Source organism: Calonectris borealis, chromosome 1, assembly GCF_964195595.1.
Source record: "Calonectris borealis chromosome 1, bCalBor7.hap1.2, whole genome shotgun sequence".
Classification (NCBI taxonomy): domain Eukaryota; kingdom Metazoa; phylum Chordata; class Aves; order Procellariiformes; family Procellariidae; genus Calonectris; species Calonectris borealis.
The window spans coordinates 61,128,683-61,151,436 of record NC_134312.1 but is presented as its reverse complement, the minus strand read 5'-3'; the positions used below and the strand labels follow the sequence as shown (position 1 = coordinate 61,151,436).

The window sequence follows — 22,754 nt, the reverse complement described above, 5'->3', positions numbered from 1 at the left end:
TTGCAGAGTTTGCTGGGCAGGAAGCGTGGAGAAATAAGCTGCTCTCTTCAAGGCTGCAATAAATTACCTGTCTCCATTTGCTGGAAAGAGGATTTATACTCACTCTTTGAACTGGTGTAGAGAGATTATTAAGTATTTTCCAACACACTTCATGCTGCTTTGCTTTTGTTTGGTACAAATAACTTGAACTATAAATACTTCAGAAAGATGACAGTTGCAAAGGTTTCTGTACATTCAGTCCTATCTGTAAGAGAAATGTCTCTGCTCCTTTACGAGCGTCTCGGCTGCTGGGCAGAGCAAAACGAGTGGAATTTTCTTTTTACAGAGGCAGATCAAGACCATCACGTACAGAAAAATATCTCGAAGTCTAAACATCTGGCAAAGGGCATGGCAGGCGGTAGGTGCCCATTTCCATATCAAATCTCTGTGTCTGCTGAGTCACTGCTGGCATCATCATTTATGGGATGAACAACAAAGCTATAGTTTCATGAAAGCGTAAAGCTGTTTCTCTTGATTTCAGGAAGTTGGTTCGTGTGTTTGTTTTAATCTAGTGAACCTACGTTTGCCTCATTTCCAGACGAGATGTGCAAATATAAACAAAGGTAGAATTAGCCACAGTGCAGAAAGTCACAGATTTTTAAGTCGGATAGCGCTGTAACCGAGGCTGACCACCTGAATGACACAAACCACTGAACATTCCCCAGCAACTTCTGCATGCAGTACATTCAGTCCCATTGAAAACAATCTTCTACTCTTTATTATCTGTCAAGGCTATTTTTAGGACCGTGGTGAGATATGAACAAACTGCTTTTTTTCCACCGTGGGGGCTGTGACTTTTAAGCTGGTTCCAGCGCTTGTGCATACCACCCGTCCTCCAGCAAATTCCAATGGGCTCTTGCAATACGATTGTGGACAGTCGGGAAAATGACATCAGGACAGAGAGTGCAGGCCCCCGAGGAAGGGAAACCAGCTTGCTGCCACCGGGAGATATGACAGACATGCACCTTAAAGAAAATTATTAAAAATTACTTTCTTTGGGTGAAGAGGGAGGGGAGGGTTAAATACATATAACCCCCCCCTTTCCAAAAGCTGTGAACTGAAGCCATCCCCACCCAGCAATGGGAAGTGGGTGAGCCCAGCCGGTTTCACAGCTCTGCTTCCTTTCTTTGAGACTCCGAGGTGGGAAGTGCAATGCGCCAAGTGCCAACAGGGGCGGGGAGGTAAAGAATAGGTGGATCAACCAGGGGGGGAGAGAAAGGGAGAACAGAGGATATTAGGGGGTGGGGAGAGAAAAGGCACATTGTTCTTTCTCCAACTCCACGGAGCTAAGCAAGAAAGAATAAAGTCTGGCACCGTATTATGTTTTTTCCAGGGGAGTCTCTGCCTATGGCTCTTGGCCCAGACAGCACCAACAGAAGAGGAAGAGAAACAAAGCTATGAAATTGGGTGGTCCCTGAGGTTGCTGCAATCAAATGATAAGAAGGGGGATGCTGATAATGCAGTTGCATTGAAATGGCACTTCCAGAGGTTGAACAAAGGAGAGAAAGGAAAGGCAGGGGATGGGCTGAATAACTGTCTATCTGGCCTCTGGACCTTCCAGGTGGGAAGAGCCATGGACAGATATCCCTACAGGGAAGCCAAGCATCCACAGGGTTCTGCAAAGGTATCCTCACGCAGACTTCTTCTTGTAAGCCTCTTCCCACATGATTATTTCTTTGCTGTGTCCATTTGCTGGAAAAAAGCTATCTTGAGACTCCAATTCCAGGCCAAATGCAGTAATGAACAGCATCATGCAGGATGTGCAATTCTAAGAACAAGCTTCTGCATGGTCATAGAAAACACTTCATGCACTCACTGAAAAGTTGGACAAAAGGCCTCTGTGAGTTGAAGCAAAATTAGTGCCTGGTGCTGTGCGTTTTGCTAACATGTCTCCGAGAGCTCTCTCCTTTGGAGAAAGAGTAAGGTCGACACAATGCCACTGTTTTGGAAACTGTTAACTTTTCAGATCCTAAAAGCCAGATCATCTCCATGGTGATACTGCTTGGGAGACAAGCATGCAACAAAATCCTTATTAATTATTTATCAACGGCCCGACTCTATTGTTTGATATGTTGGCAGACTCTGCAGTTATTAGGGGAGTTGCTCAAAGCCGTTACCGGTGCCATCTGCACCCAGTGAGACTCTGTTGATTTAAATCTCAGGGCTTCTGCCCATTACTCTGTTCCATTGCATGTTTGTGTCATGGATGTTACCAAAGACAAAACACTGTTATTGTTGTTGTGAGCCAGCAGATGCACACATAAAGGGCGAGGATGCACATGCCGCGATGCACCTTTCAAGTTCATTTGCTTTTAAGAGGCAAGGGTATTTTTTACAGCTGCCTCACTCTGTATGGTAAAAGCACATAGCAAACATCTGTGCCTCTCTGCTTCATTCCCCTCTTCCCAATGTATCACATAAAAAAGATTATATTTCTAAAAATCAAAGCTGATTTACTGCCACTCTATCACTCACTACCTGTAGAGAAACTGACTCTTGCACCAAGGCTCTAAAAGTCCCAAGTCAGTGTGATAAATGTTAAATCAAAATTTTATTTGCATAAACTGAGGGACAATGAGTCAGTGCCTCTTGGAGAACCAGGGCACAATTACCTCAGGTTTGATTTTCCTTTTCTGGTTCTGCTGGACATAGTTGCTGTTATCATATCATAAATGATGATTCATCAAGTGAAGAAGAATTAACTAATCACAAATACTAGGCAATGGGGTTATATCTTCTTTCTAGTTCCCCCTTTATTCACAGAGAAGGAACCAAGGCGTCATTTTAATGAGCAGTGGAAGGCACCAGATGAACACATTTATGCTATACATATACAAAGTGGGTGCCAGGAGGAACACGTACAACACCCTTCCTCTACTTCTTTCCTCACCCCCACATACAGTGCCTGTTAACAGGATTTGTGAGCACATTTCCTGAGTAACTACTGCCTTACTGGAAAATTTACATCCCTTCATTGTTTGGTACCCACTATCCTCAGCTATGTATATGAAGCCTGGCATTTACACCACGCATCTTCTGACAAATTTACTTGGCAGACCTTTCTTCATTTAACACTGAGAATCCTGGCCTTGAGTCATCCTTACTACCTAATGGATCTTACAGCTCTGTATTAATCACTTCAGGACTGATTTACCACTAGGAATAAAAAAAAGTATTCATTTGGTTTAGCATAGATCTGATTTCCAATAGCATTTAAAAACACAAGTTAGCAACCCCGTTATTCTTCATTGTGAGGCAAGTGAATCTTGAAAACAGAGAGAAGAAGAGAGGGCTGCAGAATTCAGAAATAGGCAGTCCACTGGTCTATGTCAGAAATCTACCAAAAAACTTCTCCCTTCCCAAAATAAAAGCTTTTCATACAGCATTACTGAAGTCCCAAGTTGTAGGACTTGTTCAGTTTTAGAAGAAAGATCCTACAAGTAATCACCATCCCTAGCAATAACAAAGTGTTTCCCACAGTGCTGCCCCAAGTTGCCCCTTCTCACCCCTCCCCACTGTCCCAATAGCACACGACCGCAAATCTGCATCCACTTCAATCCCCCCTGATCCACAGTGAAATGAATTTGCCCTGGTAGCAGCAGAGGTTGCAAAGGATTTGTTGAAAAGCAGAGATCTGACAAGACAAGGTTATCAAAGATGTTTGCAGCTGTGGCCTTCCAGGACCAGAGCCCAGGCTGGCATCCTGGGAGAGTCCCTGCCACGTGCTGACTTCACCTTCCTGGAGAAAAGACTGGGGCTGCTTACATTTTTCCTAATTCACTTCTAAATGTAACTCCATATCCTTCTGAATATCTAAAGATGCAATATCTAATACTTTAAAATATTCATAACTCAGCCGGCAAAAAAAGAGGCTTATAATCTAATTCTGAAGGACTAAAGAAAAGAGAAAAAAAATGGCCAAGTTGAAGTTTTGGGTCTGTCATGCACAGATCGATGGAAGACCATCTCTTTTCCAAAGTCTAATAACTCACAAATATCCCATCCAACTACCTTCAAGCTTTCAAGGCAAGTTCATGTTTTGGCACATAAGAAATTCTATCTGGAAAGAAACTGGGGTAGGGGATTTCCCCGAGGCAATGGAGGTTCATAACTCTAATTAAAAGAAAAAAAATGCTTTACAACCTCAACTATGGATCGTTCTTCCTTAATAGATGTTAACCAGCACTGAATGCCACATTCACTGAAAAGATGAAAACTGCAGTTACAGTTAACTTCTGGTGAAGTCGCCAAGCAGATGTTTATTTTTGGCTTCCACATTTACCAAAGCCAAATGCTACACTGAATTGGGATTTCACAAAGTCTAACTGCTTTTCTTCCAGGTTACAATTCTGCTGGAACCAAAAAATAAAAAAAAAGGCAAGGGGAAAAAAAGCAGAAAAAAAAAGCTGACTTCACTTTTAAGTAGGAAAAAACCTGGTAGCATCTGTTTCTATCATGTCTGTTTATACCATAGTTTAAATAAGGTTAGAATTGTGCAATCATTATTGATCAACTTCCAAACACAGCGCAGCTCCATCCAGCACATGTGCAAAAGAGGAAAAGTCACTGGAAGCGAATCCTGTGTCAGTCAGTCGCTTAACTTTTGCAAGTCTGTGTGCAGACCGTTTAGCACTAATTAAATTACTGGCAAGTCAGGTTAAACAGGAGTGAAAGAATTCACAAGCCCCAAGTTTACTGTTCTCAGTGTTAGATGGGTATTACAGATTCCTCCTCCAAAAACTGGAAGATAGATTTCATATTAATTTTGAGGCTTGATCTCACAGCTACCACAGCTGCTGATGTAATGCAAAATGCTAACCTGGGGCAGCAGAGAGGGACTTTAATTCAATGTTGTTTTTCATTGTGAATAAGCAGTGAACCACACTGAAGTAATCCTCTGAAGTAGGAGTGCACGCTGTTCAAGGCATCGATTTGCGGATGAAACGCAAAACCAAGATCCTGGCTACTTCGTTAGCAAAAGCCCTTTATGACTTTCTTAAGAAGAGGGGTATAAAGCCCTGGTGCCTGAATCTAGTTCCAGTCTGAAAATTACACAGTCTCCTGTAATTCCTCCCAATAATTTAAATTGGAAATGGAGTTATTCACACCCTCTAAGCAACTGCTGCAAACTATTGCAATGTGCTGCTAAATAATTGCTAAATAACGGTAACCTCAGCAGTTACCAGAGTCTCTAAAGTGATTTTGCACATATCTAGGTGAAAGGTGCTGTATCAGTGCAAGGCTGTAATTCACATTAAACATGGAAGGGTGCTGGACATTGTTTAAACTCTTTCTTAGAATTAGTTTTTTCCAAGAAGCCACTTGACAGCGCATTTTCATTCATTGGTACGTTCTCCTTGAGGAAGTTGTGGGTAAATAAATGTATCTCGGCTTTCTCTAAAGTTTCTGTGAGTTCAGAGAAGCCTCAGAACCGCTGAGAGCTTTGCACATCTTTACAATGCCTCTTGTGCCACAAAAGCAAAGTCAGCTGGTATTGTGTGGATCTTTTAATTTTGCTCTCCTGCTTCTGCAGTCCTTCAAAGAAAAAAGGAAGTGCTATTTCACCATGAGAATTACAACAGTACAAGGAAAACTTGGGAAGAGTCTTTCTTCTTTTGAAGAAATGTCCATACCTTCATCAAACATCACAACGCTCATTAAAACCCAACACCATACTGCTTGACCACCTCGAATTCCTAATTAACTCAGTGGAATTTTGAAGTGTGGAGCGATTTTAAAGTTGAGCTTATAGAGTTTAGTCTTTTGGATTGACATTGATGAGCAGGGATTCATTGCGCAAGGATGGTGGGCCACAGAGATTATATCACGAGCGGTACAGATGTGTGTTAACAGCACAGTTGGAAGGGTTAATGACAGAGAACTATCAGAAGCACCTATATCTAGTGTATTTTTCTAAATTGATCTAAGGTCGATCAAAATATAAACGCCACTTCCTGGTGGGAATGTAGTGAACCATAAACCCACATCCTATCTGGAAAAATACTCTTGGAAAACAAAAAGATTGGCAATCATGTATATCAAAGCCTCACCCAGGTTATTTTGCTCCAGGGCTTGCAGATCACTTTGCAATATTAAATTTGTTTTTGTAAAAGCACTGCTTCAGTATTACATTGTTCTGCCTGGACGTTACCTATTTAATGGTCCCTTTTTGGAAGGGACCGTCCTAGAATTTATGACAGAACGTGGTGGAATTGCTACAGAGGGAGGAAAGGAGTTCGCTAACATTTCTTCCCCATCCGTCTCTGATTTCTGAGAAATATTTATACCCCTGAAGGTAGAGGAACCTCCTGTTGTTCCCTTCTATTTATTGAAAGTAAATTACCAGGGCCACCCTAATGGCTCAGTGGAGAGAGTAACACAGGAACAGGAACGCTCTTGCTTCCCCGCAGCCAGTTGGGCTTGGAATAGACGTGAGAGGGTGAGGAATGAATTACGCTTTCCTACAATTAAGTGGCTGGCGATCAAGCAATTCTGCAGCCTTAGACGCATAATTCTAGCTTTCCCTGCTAGAAGAGGAGTTCACAACTGCAGGCAGTTGTTATAAGCAATTATGGGGAGGGTTAACTTTGGAGGCAAGAAACAGCAAAGCAATTTTTTTCCTAGATGGGAAAGCTTTTGGCAAAGAACTCCCCCAGACCCTGTGATCTCCAGGACTGTTGCCCCCTTCTTCAACATGCACAAACACCTTTTTTGGCATGTGTTTTGGCCGGGGTCAGTTGAACAAGGGAGAGTTAGCGCTCAGATTTCTGGGATCCCCTTGCCAAAAGCTAAGCTGTTAGGTAGTGCAACAGCAGCAGCGCAGGCTTCCCACTTCACCCTGCCAGTGACCTTCGCACAGACTTGGACATACCACCTTCCTCAGAGTGAGGAGCAATTCCCTCTCATGCTGCTCGGTCCAGAAATTCATCTCAGCAAATACCACAAATCATGTCAGACCGAGCAGGACTATTAAAGCAGCGCTGCGCAATGCGAATTGCTGTCCACAAGGGACTGGAGCAAGAGACTGCCTAACCCACTTTGTTTAACTTTTTACTTAAACAATCCTGAAAGGGGAAGCTGCAGTGCTACTCTGGAAATTACAGCTTTAATCTCATTTGAACCATGCATTCCTCAGTTAAACTGCAGAAATAATTTAAGAACCTACTCCCAAATAAGACATTTTTCAACATTTCCTACATTTCCTGGAAATATATTACCTCTGATGCTGTGAAGTAAAAGCAGGCTTATTAATTTAACCAGGTTAAAGTTCTTCCAGTAGCCCCAATAAACTCTAATGTCAGGCTAATTACATGCATTTCACTGGTTTTGCATTTTCACATTCCTCAAAGCAACAACAGGCAACACCACTGGAACATTGATCATTTCCAACTCAACCCCACAAACCATTTGCACATATTGCATTCATCGCTCACTCGCACTGCACTGCCTGTGGCAGGAATCAATAGTGCTTCGTCGAAAATAGAGCAAGCTTCGTTTCCCCTTAACGGTAACGGCTTCCTCAAGTTTGCTTTAACGCGCATGCCGCAGCTCAGAGGTGCCAACATTTACTGGGTTGTTCAAACATCGTTTAGAGTTTTGCTGGGCAGATAAGAAGAATAACTTGGGTGTACAGTAAAACAAAGATATAGCTGTTTGTGCCAAACATTCAGTTTATGGCAATACTTCATAGGAATTACTCCCCATAACAACTGAACTGTCATATCCTACAACTACATCCCAGGCAACCTCCCAGCTGAGCTCACCACGGCTGCTGTCTGATGTGCTCTACATACAAACACCCAGAACTACCCAGATGTTCTCTATGTAAAACATTTGGTTTGAAACACGCAGCGCTTCTTTCCAAAAAGCCATTACATTTGTTTAATGGACTCACACAGTTCAACTAAAATATCCTGGAGCAGACATTTGACTGCAACTCTACTCTACAAGCCCCATCTGCAAAAAGAAAAAAAGAAAGAAAAAGTAAATGAGAATGCTTTACATGATTTATGCTGTCTTTATGATCAGCCAGTTCATAAAATACAAGCTCTGCTCTACAGACAATAACACAAATCGCTTTCAAGTGTATTGTTTAGTCCTTGCCTGTGTTAAACAAATATTTCAATTGAAACAAAGGGCCAAACTCTACTCTTTGGTTTACAACAGTGTTAATGTAACCGAGAGCAGCATTATACCCACGGACATCACAGGGGATGCGATTTTTCTGTTTTACGCTCGGAGTGAGTGAGTAATGACATCCAATAATGATAACCAGTTACATTCACGGCTGCAGAGTTTTCCTTTCATCCAAGAAAGGCTGGAAGGAGGTTAAAGTACAGCATGAAATCCTTCTCCCCGATGAACTGCTCGCGAGCAATGCGCAACCCACAACAAGGCATTTCACAGGTCCCATTAGACCACGTTTTCATCATGAAACACCAGACAGGATGGGACAATACATTCGTTTTACCAAAACAGAGAGGCAGGTAGAAAACTCTCAAACTGTACACAGAAAAAAAAAACTATTGTCTAGATGACTAGTCCCTAGCCTAGATGTAAATGCACTGCGTGGTCTAGCTGAAGGTCCCCGTTCCTCCTAGGTTGTGAGGACACAACGGTGACCAGTTGGTGATCCACAGCGGTACGGAGTAGTGACCAGGCTCCAAGACACAACCCGTGGCGGGCTTTTGAAAAATTGACACCACCCCTTCCAAGTGCGAATACAGCCATGAAAGAGGACATTCACTTTATGAGTGAATGAGGTTAAAAACGTGTCTTCCCAAGAGGGCAATGTGGACGCCTCTCAGTTATATCCCTACACAGGTCAGCTAAGCCTGTATTGCCTCCAGCAGGTATTTTACGGGCATTTTCATCTTGCGCTGGAGCACAGCCGTCTCATGAGGCACGGCGTTAGAGCCTGCACCAGCCGGGAAGGTTGCGCTTTCCCCTCTTCCTCTCCCAAAGGCTTTTTCTTTCCCCCATGCCAAAACAACAACCCGCAGGATGGCCCTGCCGAAACCGCTGAAACTGCTGCCGAGCACGGCGCTGTGCCGGGCGTCCCCAGGCGTCCCCGGCCAGCCGAGGGGCTGGCTGGCCTTCGCTCCTCCTTCCTGAGCCCAGCTCTGCTGGGGAAGCTACGAGATTTCATTTGTGCAGAGTGTGATGGCAAAAATATGCAAATAAATGACAGCTCCAAACACGTGCCTCAGGAGCTGTTTTTTTAACAAATGCTTCGCTGTCTTCCCCTGTCAAACTTGTGTGCAAAAGACTTAATCTTTTTGCATCAATGACAAAAACCACAACAAAACACCGTTTAAAGAAAAGGAACATTTGTTTAGTTACCACACGGCTCAAACAGGTATTTTTATCCAACCCTCATTGCTACCTTTTGTGATCAAAAAAATATTCACACTCACTTTTAAAATAACACTTGTACCTCAAATAAAGGGAGATATCATTCACCATCAGGCGTTTCATGGAGATTAGAAATTGTAGCAGAGATGAAATGCCTTTTTGTGTGCGGGAAACATGATATGGAGGCACCGAGATCTCCATCGACAGCAGGACCCGAATCTTTCTGATCTACCCATGAATGGCTAAATTTAGTCTCCAAACTTGGCATGGTCTTTTCACAGGAACAATGAATTTCTCTTTTTTTTTTTTTTGTAAGCCTAATATCCCTTAACTAGTGTCTTTATTCCAAGGCAGTAGTGCTCAAGTGCAAATACGCTGACTCAGCTCCTCGGCACAGCGAGACATTAGGATAATTGCAAGTCCCTCAAGCCGCCAGACCTCAGAACAAAGACATTCGGCTCCTCCAGCCTCTCTGCTTAAGTCGTCCCACATGCCGTCTGCTGGGCCAAGGTAGCCGAGGGGCTCTGGGATTACCACAGGCCGACGTCCCCCGGGAAGGCGAGGCCACAGGGACGGAGCGGCCCGCCAAGCGCCCATGCTTCATCACGGAGGCAGCCAGCCCCACGCAAGGCGCAGGAGAGCCTTCCCTTTCACCAGGCTGGTGTCCCAATGGCAAAGGGCCTGGGGCGCCGTGCCGGAGGTGTGGCTGAGGGGAGGTGGGAAATGCTGGCAGGGAGAGGAGAAGGCCGAGGAGGCACCCAGCAATTAACAGTTACTTTGGTTGCACATTAACCTAAACAACCTTACCTGTCTTCTTAATACTTATAAACCACAAGACCTCCGTTTATTTTGTGATTTTGCATTCACCTACAGTTGGCCAGGACGGTTTCGAACGTGCCAGCCATGCCAACCCCTTTTCCCATAGCAGCTGGTGTGGCTGGTTTTTTTTCCAATGAAAGGAACCACCCATTGAAGTATTTTATTATTGTCCTCCATTGGTAAGAACAGAGCCTGAAAAAGTTCATACTTGAGCAAGACCCAGGACTTGCATCCCATGGTGGGCCAGTGGCAGCTTTAAGAACTGATGTTTCATAAACCACCTGAGCCAGAAGCAAATCCCATCGGTCTTTGGAGAGTTAAGGAACACTAAGCATTTATGCCATGCAATAGTTTAGCAAACTGAATTGAGGGTTGGTCCATGGTCTTTAGTTCAAAATATAAAAAATACTGAGCTCAAACGAGAGTACTAAAACAGCACAAGAGCAAGAGACGGCTACAACCTCACCCCCTCCACACTCCCCCCTTTGCAACATGCAGCAAAGGTTACAGGAGGGCCTCCACGTCTATTAAACATCTGGCATTTTTGGTGTGGGTCCAGGATGTTTGATGGGTATGGCCAGACACCGTACGCTCACGGAGTATCTCACCCAGCCCCCTAGTGTTCAAAGGTCTAGGATCCCCTAATTTATACAATGTACTATGTTGCCTGTGAAGACACGGTGATAAATATATTCTGTTTAAAAGCAGATACTTCTCAAATCATAACTTGCAGATGCTCAAAGTCTTTCATGTGGGTAAGACAAATGAGAGCCATAGAGACTGATTTTGTAGCCAGGGAGTACAGGAAGCAACAGCAGGAGAACACTATTGAAAGCCTGGATACACTTATGGCTTTAATGAATTGGTCATCAAATATAACAACACACATATGCAGTTTTTACCTTGCTTTGTAGTTCACTCCCCGCCCCCCCCAGCTATTCCCCATATATCTGGCAAAGTGGAAATTATTTTGAGTTTAGTTTATTAAATAGACACATATGGTACTCACATCTGCTGGAAGATATTTGAGGGAAATGCTGACAAGTATCATTTGCATATTTAGTCAGAGACCTTTTCATCTGAGACATCTCCTCTGACATACCATCTATCCCAAGTACATCGACCCATCAGGGCTAATGACAAGAGTTTTTTCTATAAGTGTCCGGTGCACGCCTGGGCGATTTAGGGACAAATCCTGACTTAGTAGGAGGCAAGAAGAGACAAGATCGATACTCTCTGTAGGTCAGAGATTCTGACACGCCCATTACTCGTGGCATGCAAACCATCAAAACGGCGGCTCACGGCTTAGACAGGTGTACCCTTCACTGGCTAAAAAACTGGCTGGATGGTTGGGCCCAGAGAGTTGCGGTGAATGGAGTTAAATCCAGTTGGCGGCCAGTCACGAGCGGTGTTCCCCAGGGCTCAGTACTGGGGCCGGTCCTGTTCAATATCTTTATCAACGATCTGGATGAGGGGATCGAATGCTCCCTCAGTAAGTTTGCAGATGACACCAAGTTGGGCGGGAGTGTTGATCTGCTCGAGGGTAGGAAGGCTCTGCAGAGGGACCTGGACAGGCTGGATCCATGGGCTGAGGCCAACTGTGTGAGGTTCAACAAGGCCAAGTGCCAGGTCCTGCACTTCGGCCACAACAACCCCAGGCAACGCTACAGGCTTGGGGAAGAGTGGCTGGAAAGCTGCCCAGGGGAAAAGGACCTGGGGGTGCTGATTGACAGCCGGCTGAACATGAGCCGTCAGTGTGCCCAGGTGGCCAAGAAGGCCAACAGCATCCTGGCCTGTATCAGAAATAGTGTGGCCAGCAGGACTAGGGAAGTGATCACCCCCCTGTACTCGGCACTGGTGAGGCCGCACCTCGAATCCTGTGTTCAGTTTTGGGCTCCTCACTACAAGAAGGACATGGAGGTGCTGGAGCGTGTCCAGAGAAGGGCAACGAAGCTGGTGAAGGGCCTGGAGCACAAGTCTTATGAGGAGCGGCTGAGGGAACTGGGTTTGTTTAGTCTGGAGAAGAGGAGGCTGAGGGGAGACCTCATTGCGCTCTCCAACTTCCTGAAAGGAGGTTGTAGCGAGGTGGGTGTTGGTCTCTTCTCCCAAGCAACTAGCGATAGGACGAGAGGAAATGGCCTCAAGTTGCACCAAGGGAGGTTTAGATTGGACATTAGGAGAAATTTCTTTACTGAAAGAGTGGTCAAACATTGGAACAGGCTGCCCAGGGAAGTGGTGGAGTCACCATCCCTGGAAGTATTTAAAAGACGTGTAGATGTGGCACTTAGGGACATGGTGTAGTGGACATGATGGTGTGGGGTTGACAGTTGGACTGGATGATCTTAGAAGTCTTTTCCAACCTTAATGATTCTATGAAAACTGTACGCCAGAGCAGGGCACTGGCACCAGCCTCCACCCCTGCCCAGGTCAGGAGCTGCTGAGGCTCTGGCCACTCCACGCAGAGGAGGAGTTGGCAGCTGCCACTGCCACTTCTTGCCATCCATGCTGCGAGCTCCTATCCCACCTCAAGCCCAGAGGCAAACCTGCGCGTCTGGCTTCAGAGCATCATCCAGGGCTGCAGCAGAAAACATGTGGTTTGGTCCCACTTTACATAGGATGAGCGTACAAGATGACAATGAGGAGAACAACAGTGTCCTGCTGAGAGGAGCATGGTTGTGCAGTAAGAGGAGATGCTTTGGCGTCAGCATCCTGGTTCACATAGATAGAGGGTACGTAAGCGTAGTACGGGAGGTGAAGACCCAAGCCAGGGAGATGCCCACATCAAAGCAAAGGTCAGCAGCCAATTTCCGAATCCCTAGTATGTGGGCTTTGGAAACATGTGCCATACACTCTGCATTTGGATTACCACAGCTGTACACACATTGACCTGCCCATGTTCAGGCTGATATACCTGGAACTGGTTTTCAATGCACATTCGGCATTCTTCCTTGGCACTGTCGTGACCACCACGTGCCTCCTCCCAATTCCTCATTCCAGCAAAGACTCTCTAGTTATTTATTTACCAGACAAAACACAGACTAACTATGATTATAGTTCTGTAAAGAATAAACAATTGCTCACAAGAACTGCACATTCCACACGGTTTTATTCAACATGTATGACCCCAAACTACAATATATACAATAATTGTCTCCACATGGCAAATCCACATTGCGGTTCTTAAAAAATAATAATAATTTTTAGAACACATGCCACCAAAAAATGCAGTATATTTTAGCCATATCTAATGAAAGACTTTGTACAAGCAATTTCCATTCTGTTGTGTTCTCTAGCATATGGTGCTGTGAAACCATTTCTAATAACGCTTAGGCATTTTATAGTGTTTTTAGCTAAAGGCTGCATTATAAACATTGGCTCAAATTCTGTTGCGAATTTCACATTTAGAGGGATCACACTAGGTGTGTATCAGGCCAAAATGTGCCCTGTTAATTAGTCTAACTTCCCTATATTAAGTAGTATCCCTTCAGAAAGGGATACACTGAGAGACAGGGAAGTTAATTGAGCTGCCCAAAATTGTTCAATCCAATGGCGGAGGGGCAGGGGGTGGGGGAAAGCAGCAACAGTCTCTCGGAAACTTTTAATTTCTTCACCTGTAAGAGAGTCTAACATCATTGAAGGAATATCACTTGATGTCCACTCAAAGCTCAGGAAGAACATGCTGTTCTTTTATTTGGTAAAAGATTTGACAAGCTAACGTATTCAGATGACCCCTTACTGGCTAGCCATTAATTCAGACTTTCATACCACTGAACCATACTCCCCTGAACAAATCTGCTTCTCCAGCAAGAATTCTCAGTGCAGAAAAGAAGTATTTTGTACTAGGGCCTTTCCCCTAATGACCTGCATGCTGTAATCAGTTATTTCTGTCTGCAGCCCTTGATGTTCAAGTCTTCTTTGGCATTTCAGTTATATAAGTGTTTATGTGAAGACTGTAGTAATTTTATACAACCAGGTAGTAACTCCTATTGTAATAAGCCCACAATAGTCACTGTGAATTACATTAGATTAAATCCACTGTTTTTTTCTTTTTCCCTTTTTTTTTTTAAACCAGAGTCTCAGAACACATCTATTAATTAAGGGTGGAACAATAACAAATTAACAGCAAAACTATTTTCATGCCCATACACTCTCCAACTTCTATTCATTCCAGATCTAGAATTTCCATGCATGCTTTGGTACATTTGGTACAACTTTACGGAGGATGACCTGTGTTTCACTAACATGCCTTCAGCACCGTGAAAACATTGTCCAGATTTAGTCACATTATGAGTCCCCAAAAGAACTCAGTTTGCACATCTTAAATAAATAAATAAGGTTTTGGCAATGTATTTTGCAAGAACCCCTCTTCCACTGAGGAACCTCTGGCCCCACATAAGTGTTGCAAGGCAGGAGAGGTGTATGCAGCACCCACCGCAGGCTGCACAGATTCTGCTGGCAGCTACCAGCTCAGAAGCAGGGAGCAAGGCAGCGCTCTCTGTGTGGGTCACAGCGCTGGCACGCAGAACAAAGCGAGAGGCAGCAGCGCAAGTGGAGTACAAAAGGGCTGGGAATGGAGACCTAAGCTGAACGTCACACAAGGACAAAAGCCCAGGGTAAAGAGAGAGCCCCGGAGGCAGGAGAGACCGAGCTCGGCAAGAGGAGGCTGTCATCCGTAGGACCCTGATGTTACGTACTCTGCATGTCCAGAAAAATCAGGTTGTGCACTCAAAACTAGCCGATACTTCTGACGATTTTGGCTTTAATCGGAAAGTTTTTCTTTCTCATGTATAAAATGGGGTAGTGATACAAGCCATTGTTACTATTATTCAAGTGTATTATCATAGCTGTGGAAGCCACATTCACGAATCAGGATCCTGCTGTGCAAAGTACTGTACAAGCACTTCACATCACAGCAGTGTTGTGTAGATACTTCCACTGGTGTCTGCAACAAAGGAAGATATCTTAATAAGAACAACAAAGAACCTCAAAAAAAAACCCCAATAGTTCTGTGTCAGATTTGGACATTATCCTGCAGAAGATGCACCCTGAGCGATCAAGGTAAAAATCATAATGAAGTAGTGACCCAGGTGCTAAGTGAAGCAGAAGTTCTCAGGAAAAAAATGGAAATATATATGGAAATGTCATTAAAGACAATAAAAGAATTCACATACATAAGAGGGAAGAGAGGAATACCGACATTTTCTACGATATCAGCAAAGCAGACGAGAGAATTGAGATAAACATCCCATCTGGCTTTCACTGTCCTCAGTGACCCAAGAGCACGCTTTTATCTTGTTATTTGGAACCCTTAAAAACTACACCGCAAACAAACAAATGGTTGCGTGGCCAACAAGGCCTTAATTACTGACATGACAGAGCTATCATTGTTGGTATTCATGTTTTGGTTTTGTCATGATATGGAGAAATACAATCAGCAAAGCAAAGGTCCTCCTTTCATGTAATCTGTTGCTGTTTCAGGGTTTCAAAAACCTTGTGCAACTCTCCAAAAGCATCCAAGAGCTGCTTCAAAGCGAAGATTTTCACTGGAGTTGCAACTAAAAATACTTCTGTTGCTCTAAAGTTTGAGGGTTTTTTTACAAGATTTTAATTCTGAAACAGATTTCATTTGGCAATATCCTTCTACCTGCACTTCTATGCAAAAGAGATAAATAACACACACCACCACACATAACACGCCTGCACAAATACGCACCGCACGCCTGTTTTTCATGTTGGGCTGCAGCTTGTCATCAATTCCCAAAATAATTAACTTTATGGAAGAACGGCTGGAGGAGAATAGTGCTTCCTCCACCTGCTGGTGAGGAGGAAGAAAAGATGTCCTGGCTCTCAGGCGGAGAGGGGGAGGTGAAGGCAAAGGGGAGGCCCCTGCAGCTACTCCTCATCGCCTCCCAAGTGCAGCCTAAGGAGAGAAAGGGAGAAAAGCTCCTGGCTTTTGCAGAGGGCAACATCTGTCCCGAGGGCAGATGGTAACCGAAAGGAAAAGCCAATAATACAGGATGCTTCATGAGAGGTTATACCAACCAACCAGCAACGTTAGCAAGCTCCAGGTCCAGCGGTGGCAGGGAGAGCAAATGACTCCCAGCAGAGCACCTCGCAGGAGGGCACCCACAGGGAGCTGTAAACCAGCCGGGGTATCGAACCCCTGGGTTAAACTCTGCTGGGAGTGCTCCAGGCAGCCTAACAGGGTTTACCTGGCATCTTCCATGTTTTAGAGAGCTACATGCTCCTTTACTAATATTAATTTAATTAATATTAATGCATTTTTGTATCCAGGCATTGCCTTCTGTATAATGTCAGGAAAAGGCAGATAATGAGACTGAAAACGCCTATCTGTAATTTAAAGTTGCATTATAAGGAGTATTTACTCCAGTGGAATCATTTACTCAAAGAAGAACCCAGCAGCATCTACGGTCTTCATGCACCATGCATGGGATCGGCCAGCGGTGGTCAATACAGAGCTTATCTAAGGCTGACATAAGTGTAACTGTGGATTTCTTGGCTAACAAACACTGAATACATAACGTGAACAAAAGTTCAGTTCTTTGGTTTAACATGTGCAAGATGACAAGTGGAGAAAACACCCACAGAAATGTCAACATGAGTGTTACTTCACAGGCTTGCGATATCATCTCTTCATCCTTACACTTACTAACAGGTGCCTTAATTTAAAATATCATAAGTTACACAGTGTATGCTGAGCCAGTGCTAATGAAGGAAATCTTGCTGGCAAAATTAGGCACCTCATACGTCATGTAGTGGGCAATATTTTAACTGCTTCGTGCAGCGTGCAATACTGTCTGTAGTCACTGTGGTAACTAATACACAAATTCACATAAGTTGTTTCCAATAACAAACTAAATGTATCATACAATCTACCCCGGAGCTTTATGGCAGGAAGCTTTACGATCACGTTCCACTGAGTTTAGAGGAAAGACAAAGAAACTATTACAATGTGAATAAACCTGCAACCTGTTAGTAAGTGCCAAACGCTACTTTAATTCAAGTCAACAGAAATCCTGCTATTGATTTCCAATGGCACAGGACTAAAGCACATCTGTACCTTGGATCAAACTGTCTTCTCACCTTGGTTTTACTTCATTAACTCAAATCTGCCAATTTCTATTTCACTCCTGAGCTCTCTATTTATACAGATGACGACAAATCCAAAGTTCATGCTTCATATTAAAAGCCTGGCTAATCATGCAAATATCTTTATGAAGTGCCATACAGCCAAAGAGATCGTTAACGGACAAGAGAAGCGGAAAGGCCAAATAGGAGAATCACTTGGACAAGGCTGATGACTGGGAACACAATGCCGCTGCCAAGGTCCAGCTTCGCAATCTGTGACCATACAGCTTCAAATACCTGCTTACCGCTGAGTAAAGAAAAAGATGATTAGCTAAACCAGTGGCAGAATAGGAAGCAAACAGACCGGACTAGAGCGACCTTGGGACTCTCGCTACCCAGCCACCGGTTGTGAGATTGGAATTGGAAGTTGCATTGGAAGCGGTGCAAGAGACGGTGTGGCCACATCGCTGGCTCTGTGCATCCCCTGCTGGACACGCGGCAGCACCCAGTCCAGCCTGCCCGAACGCTGCAAACCTGCCCACTAATAAGAACGGAGGAGAGGAAAGGGAAGAGTAAGGTGGGGGGGGGGGGAAATGAAGGAAAACTCTGCCCCTCTCTGATCAGTCATCCTGTCGGTGCTCTCGTCTCACCCGCGGAAAGCAATCGGTGTTCACTGCGACAGCCAGACAAGGGAACTGTCAGAAAACAAGAAGCGTTTTCCATTCGCTTAGGTCTGGCTGGATTCCTGAAAACTAGCTTTTATTCTGTAAGCAGACAAAACGTGGATATTTTACATACACTCACAGATGTTAAAGTTCAAACAGACACCCTTACACCAGAACTCGCCTGCAGACTAGTTAATAATTATGAAGTGCCACACGCCAAGGCTTGTATTACTACAGTATAAAACTCACACCCCAGTAAGGATTTGTTTAGCTTCTGCATACCAGCTGATAGGGCGAGTGTAACATTTTTATTGCATTTAAGATTGCATGGGTATTCTGATTTCCACCCTCCCCATTTCAAGATGGCATTAGCCGTACAAATTCAGTTCAGACCGTATCATCCAAGTATCCTTAGCTGTGTAGCTGAAGTGCTTGACAGTTAGCAAAATACGGAAAGACCAGGTGTGTTGTTAACTTAAAGGAGATACACATCTGTGCTACATGCTTTCCTCTGAGAGGGCCCTTCCCAAATCCAAATCTCATTCACAATATGGTCACCTTTTTTTTAATTTATCAAGTCTTTTGAAAGAGGCGGTTTTGATGTATTTGCTTATTTACTACATTTTGTAATGCAACTCAGAAATAATCTACTTACAAAATAATAGTTAGTATATAACATAGCCCTGGAGCTTTTGTTAGCCTGAAATTGTAAAACAGCCAAGACAGCAAACTTTAAAAATCATGGACTGGGAGTGAGCATGTGCAGAGATGTCCATCTCTGGTTTCTCTTTAGCCTGCCTCCAAATGAGCTAATAAACTGAAAGCATACATGATATGACTCTACAACTTGGCTGAAACTCCTATTTTCACTGTCGACACAAAGATATTTAGTTGCAAAGTAAGCGTCCCTTATTAAAGCCATGGCATCTGCAATTTCATTTTCTGTTTTACGGTTGCTTCTGCCTCTGGGCACACGTTGAGCTTCCAGGCAACCAAAAGGGAAAGATAAATGAGACAAAACCTGTAACGTCACTAGGGAAATGTCATGCTTTTAGATGAAGTCTAGTGAAAACTCAATTAGTCTACTTCATGTGAAAAGCAGCGTTTTTAGAAAAGCATCTATTTCTCTGTGCAGTGTTTAATGCAACGCCTGCCTCTCATTCGCTTGCCCTCTGTGAATAGTTACATATTTTGGGGAAGGAAAAATGACAATAACTCTGACTAATGTGTACATTTCTTCAATTGCATTTCTGCGCCCTGCTGGAGCGCTGTACCAATGAGGAAATGCTGAAGCTGAGTTATTGCTGGACAACCTCCGGGCTGCTTGAAGTCTTGAGCCAGCCGGCACCGCTGAGCGGTGAAACGGATCGTAAAAACCAATGGGGCTGGGCTGCAGTCCCCGCAATTTTTTTAGGTGTCAGCAAAGTTCAGGTCACAAAAGTATGACTGAATCATGGCATTTTTAACCGGAGAACCAACATTTGCCGTTCTGACAGTACTTTGCGAGTGGCTTTGGTTAGCCAGGGGATGTGACAGGTTTCGCTAGACCGTGAATTTCCAGTGGGGAAAGAATAACTGTTCACAGTGGACCCGCATGCAAAAACAAAACAAAAGCGATAAGCCACCCTATTTTTCCAATGATAGCACATCCTTTTAAAATGTACCGATGTGTTACTACAATACTATCACCACCATCCCCCCCCAAAAAAAAGTTTCTCTGTAGGATCTGCACTCCAAACAAAGCCCTGGACCCAGGCGACCATAGGCCTGGGTGGGACACTGACCCGCTCCCGGCTGCGGGAGCGGACCTGGAACCCCGCGGGCTGCCCGGCTCCCGCTGCACCGCGACACGCCAGCCCCGCACACGGACGGGTCTCCTAACGGGTCCCTCAGGGGATGCACCAGCAGGCTCAATTCCGAAGTAGGTGTTGGAAAGAAAAATTATATATACATATATATACACCAAAAAAAAGGCAAAGAGAAGCCCCTCCGCCTGCCTTACCACTCTGCCAGAAAACCTCTCGATGGCCCGCTTGACTTTGCCATAGGTGCCTTTGCCCAAGGTCTCCTGCAGCTCGTAGCGATGCTTCAGGTTGTGCTTGTGGTGATGCCGCTTCACCCCCTGCTGCTTTCTTGCCGCCGTTACCTCCGGGGACGGAGCCTCCCCGAGCGGCTCCTCCATGGCCGCTGCTGCCGCTGCCTCGCCGCCGGCCGGCCCGGAGCCGCAGGAGGAGCAGCGGGGCTGCGCGGGGCTGCTGCTGCAGCTGCAGCTGCTGCTGCCGCGGGCGGCCGCCTCGGCGCCCTCCATGCCGGGCGGCGGCGGGCGCGGGGTGTGAGCGCCCCGCCGGCCTCGCAGCCTCTGCCTCGGCCCCGCGCCCGCGCCGGCACCATGGGGCGCGGCGGGGCGGGGCGCGGCGCGGCGGGGCGGGGGGCGGTGGCGCCCGGCGCTCTCCTCCCCTTCTCCGCCGCCCGCCCCGGCGGCCGCACAGGCGTGGGGCGGCCCCTCCGCCCCGCCCCGCCCCGCCCCGCCCCGGCTGGGCCGCCCCCAGCGCCACGGGCCGGGCGGGAGCGCCCTCGCCGGGGACGGCGCTGGCGGCGGGGACAGCTGCTCCGCGGACGGCCGGGCCGGGCCCTCCTTTGTGAGCGGAGGAGGGGCGTTCTCCCGGCCCGCTGGAAGGCGCCTCAGCCGGGCTGACCCCCGGCGCGGCGGGGAGGGCGGCCAGTCCCCTGCCCCCGCCGCAGGGCCGCGGGCCGGCCTCGCCCCGGGGCTGGGCGCCCCGGCCTCTGCGGGGCCGGGCTGAGGCGAGGCCGAGGGCAGGCTCCGGCCCCACGCCTCTGGCGTGTGCACCTGCAGAGCCGGGCGTGGGCGAGCGGACGGCGGGCAGGGGCCCGAGTGAGCCTGCACCAAATGGAGGTCTGGAAAGTTTTTCCGAAAAACGCTTAATTTTCCCCGTTGGCCGAGCGGGCGAGGGTTTCCTGTAGGGTTTCCATGTAACTGGAACTGGCAGAAAAACACAGGCACGCCCAGCCCCTGCCTGTCCTTGGCATGGGCAGGCGCTGTTTCCCTGCTCCAGGAGGTTTTCTCCTGTAGGAAACCTTCCTGGGCCCAAGTCCTGCTGTGGTTGACATTCATGCAAATCGGCACCGAGATCTGGAGCTGACAGAGTCCTCAACTCTGCTTTTGGGTACTTTGGAATACGAATGAATTCATCGGTTTTACTTTTCATTTTAAAGTAAGGTGGTTATTTCTTTCACAAATACATCTTGAAAACTTAAACCAATGTAGACATATAAATTGCTGCCGGGGTTAAGATGAATCAGATGTTTCTTTTAGGAAAGAAGCCATCCCCAAGCCCATGGCCAGAGAAGGCGGATGGTCTCTGTTGCAGCAGAAATGGGAAATTTGTGTGGGGTGAAATCACTTCGGCGTGGTGAACCGACGCAAAGGCCTTAATGCGAGAGACCTGGCTCGGTGTCTCTTCCCCACTGACTATCCTTAAGGCGTGTGTTACAGCTGGGATTGTCTGCTCTGCAAGGATAACGCACAGACTTTCTGAAATCCAGGGTTCAGCTTCGTGGTCACAGTGATGTCAAGGCACAGAATTTAGGGAGTCAGTAACCCCATCCCTCCATCTCGCTGGGGGAGTGTTAACACAGAGGTTGGTCCATGTGCTCAGCTGATTTGAATGACTGCCTCCTGTGAAAGCTCAGGTTCGTCAGAGGCGACTAACTCAGGAGTGTCAAGGTCGTTGGGTGATATCCAGGCACCAGCGTCGGTGAGGACTCTCGTTCGGTTCTTCTAGCTTGCCGGGACAGTGTGTAAGGCTGGACTTCCTTGAGGTTTCTTCCTGAGATAGTGAACACACTGCTCTGAATTTGCAGTTTTAGTCCTCTGACTTGATAAACAACTTGGCAAAAAAACCGTTTCTCTATAATTACCATCTCTGCACCTTCATTTTAGGATCAGCAGAAGTGCCTGACTGGCTCAAGGCAAGCCTGTCTAGTCTAGTACCCTGTTCCTGGCAAGAGAGCCAGCACCACACCGCACATGTTGAAGAAGATAGAATGAACCCCGCAGGGGCCAGAGAGAGGTAATGCCTCCCACATTAGGTGCTTGATCTTTGGGAGCCAGATGCTGGCTTAAGCCCTGGAGGATAAAATTTAACATGTCTTTCACAGAGTGCACCACTATGCACAGAGTGCACGAACTGGCTATTCGAAAGTGGAATGGGTAGGGAAGCCTCACTCTGTTACTATATAAAAGAAGAGTGCCGTGGCCTCCTGTAGCCCCTTCCTTTATTTTAATTGTTGAAAGGATGAAAATGCTGTGACCTTCTCTTTATAAGAAATAAGAATACATCAGTAGCTTTCGCCATTTTTTTGTTTTATTTTAATGCTCTGAAGCACTATTGCATTCCTGCCAGCTGGCACAGAATAGAGCGATGCCTGGGCTACTTGAATGTACAAGAGAGGGAGATCTGCTACTTGCATTGGCTGCCTTCTGTGCCCCTAGCTTGAAACCCAGTTATGTATCTCTTCTCAAACTTGGGGGATACCCCAAGAAACATCCATGTGGAGCGGAGACCTGCTGCAAGTAGGGATTGGCGTGGGAATGGGGTGGGGATGCAGTAGCACCGAGAGGCAGGAGGGAGCTAGGAGAGGGGCTGGCAACACAAAGAACAGGAGTCGTGCCTTTGACTGCAGGAGAAGTGAAAAATTGTCCTGGCATGTGTTCACCGCAGTGCAACTTCACTTAAATGGATTAAATCAGTCTCGATCTTGCTGAGT

General features: G+C 46.1%; 1 protein-coding gene across 1 annotated transcript in view; it reads right to left on the bottom strand.

Moving 5' to 3' along the window:
* The window catches only part of NUAK1 (NUAK family kinase 1), a 50,495-nt gene extending 30,174 nt beyond the window's left edge, over nucleotides 1-20,321 (bottom strand). Inside the window, exon 1 of the mRNA XM_075156954.1 lies at nucleotides 19,969-20,321. Within this exon, the coding sequence (XP_075013055.1) occupies nucleotides 19,969-20,274 (306 nt within the window). The 5' untranslated portion in view covers nucleotides 20,275-20,321. The remainder of the gene's footprint in view (nucleotides 1-19,968) is intronic.
* Nucleotides 20,322-22,754: the final 2,433 nt, after the last annotated feature.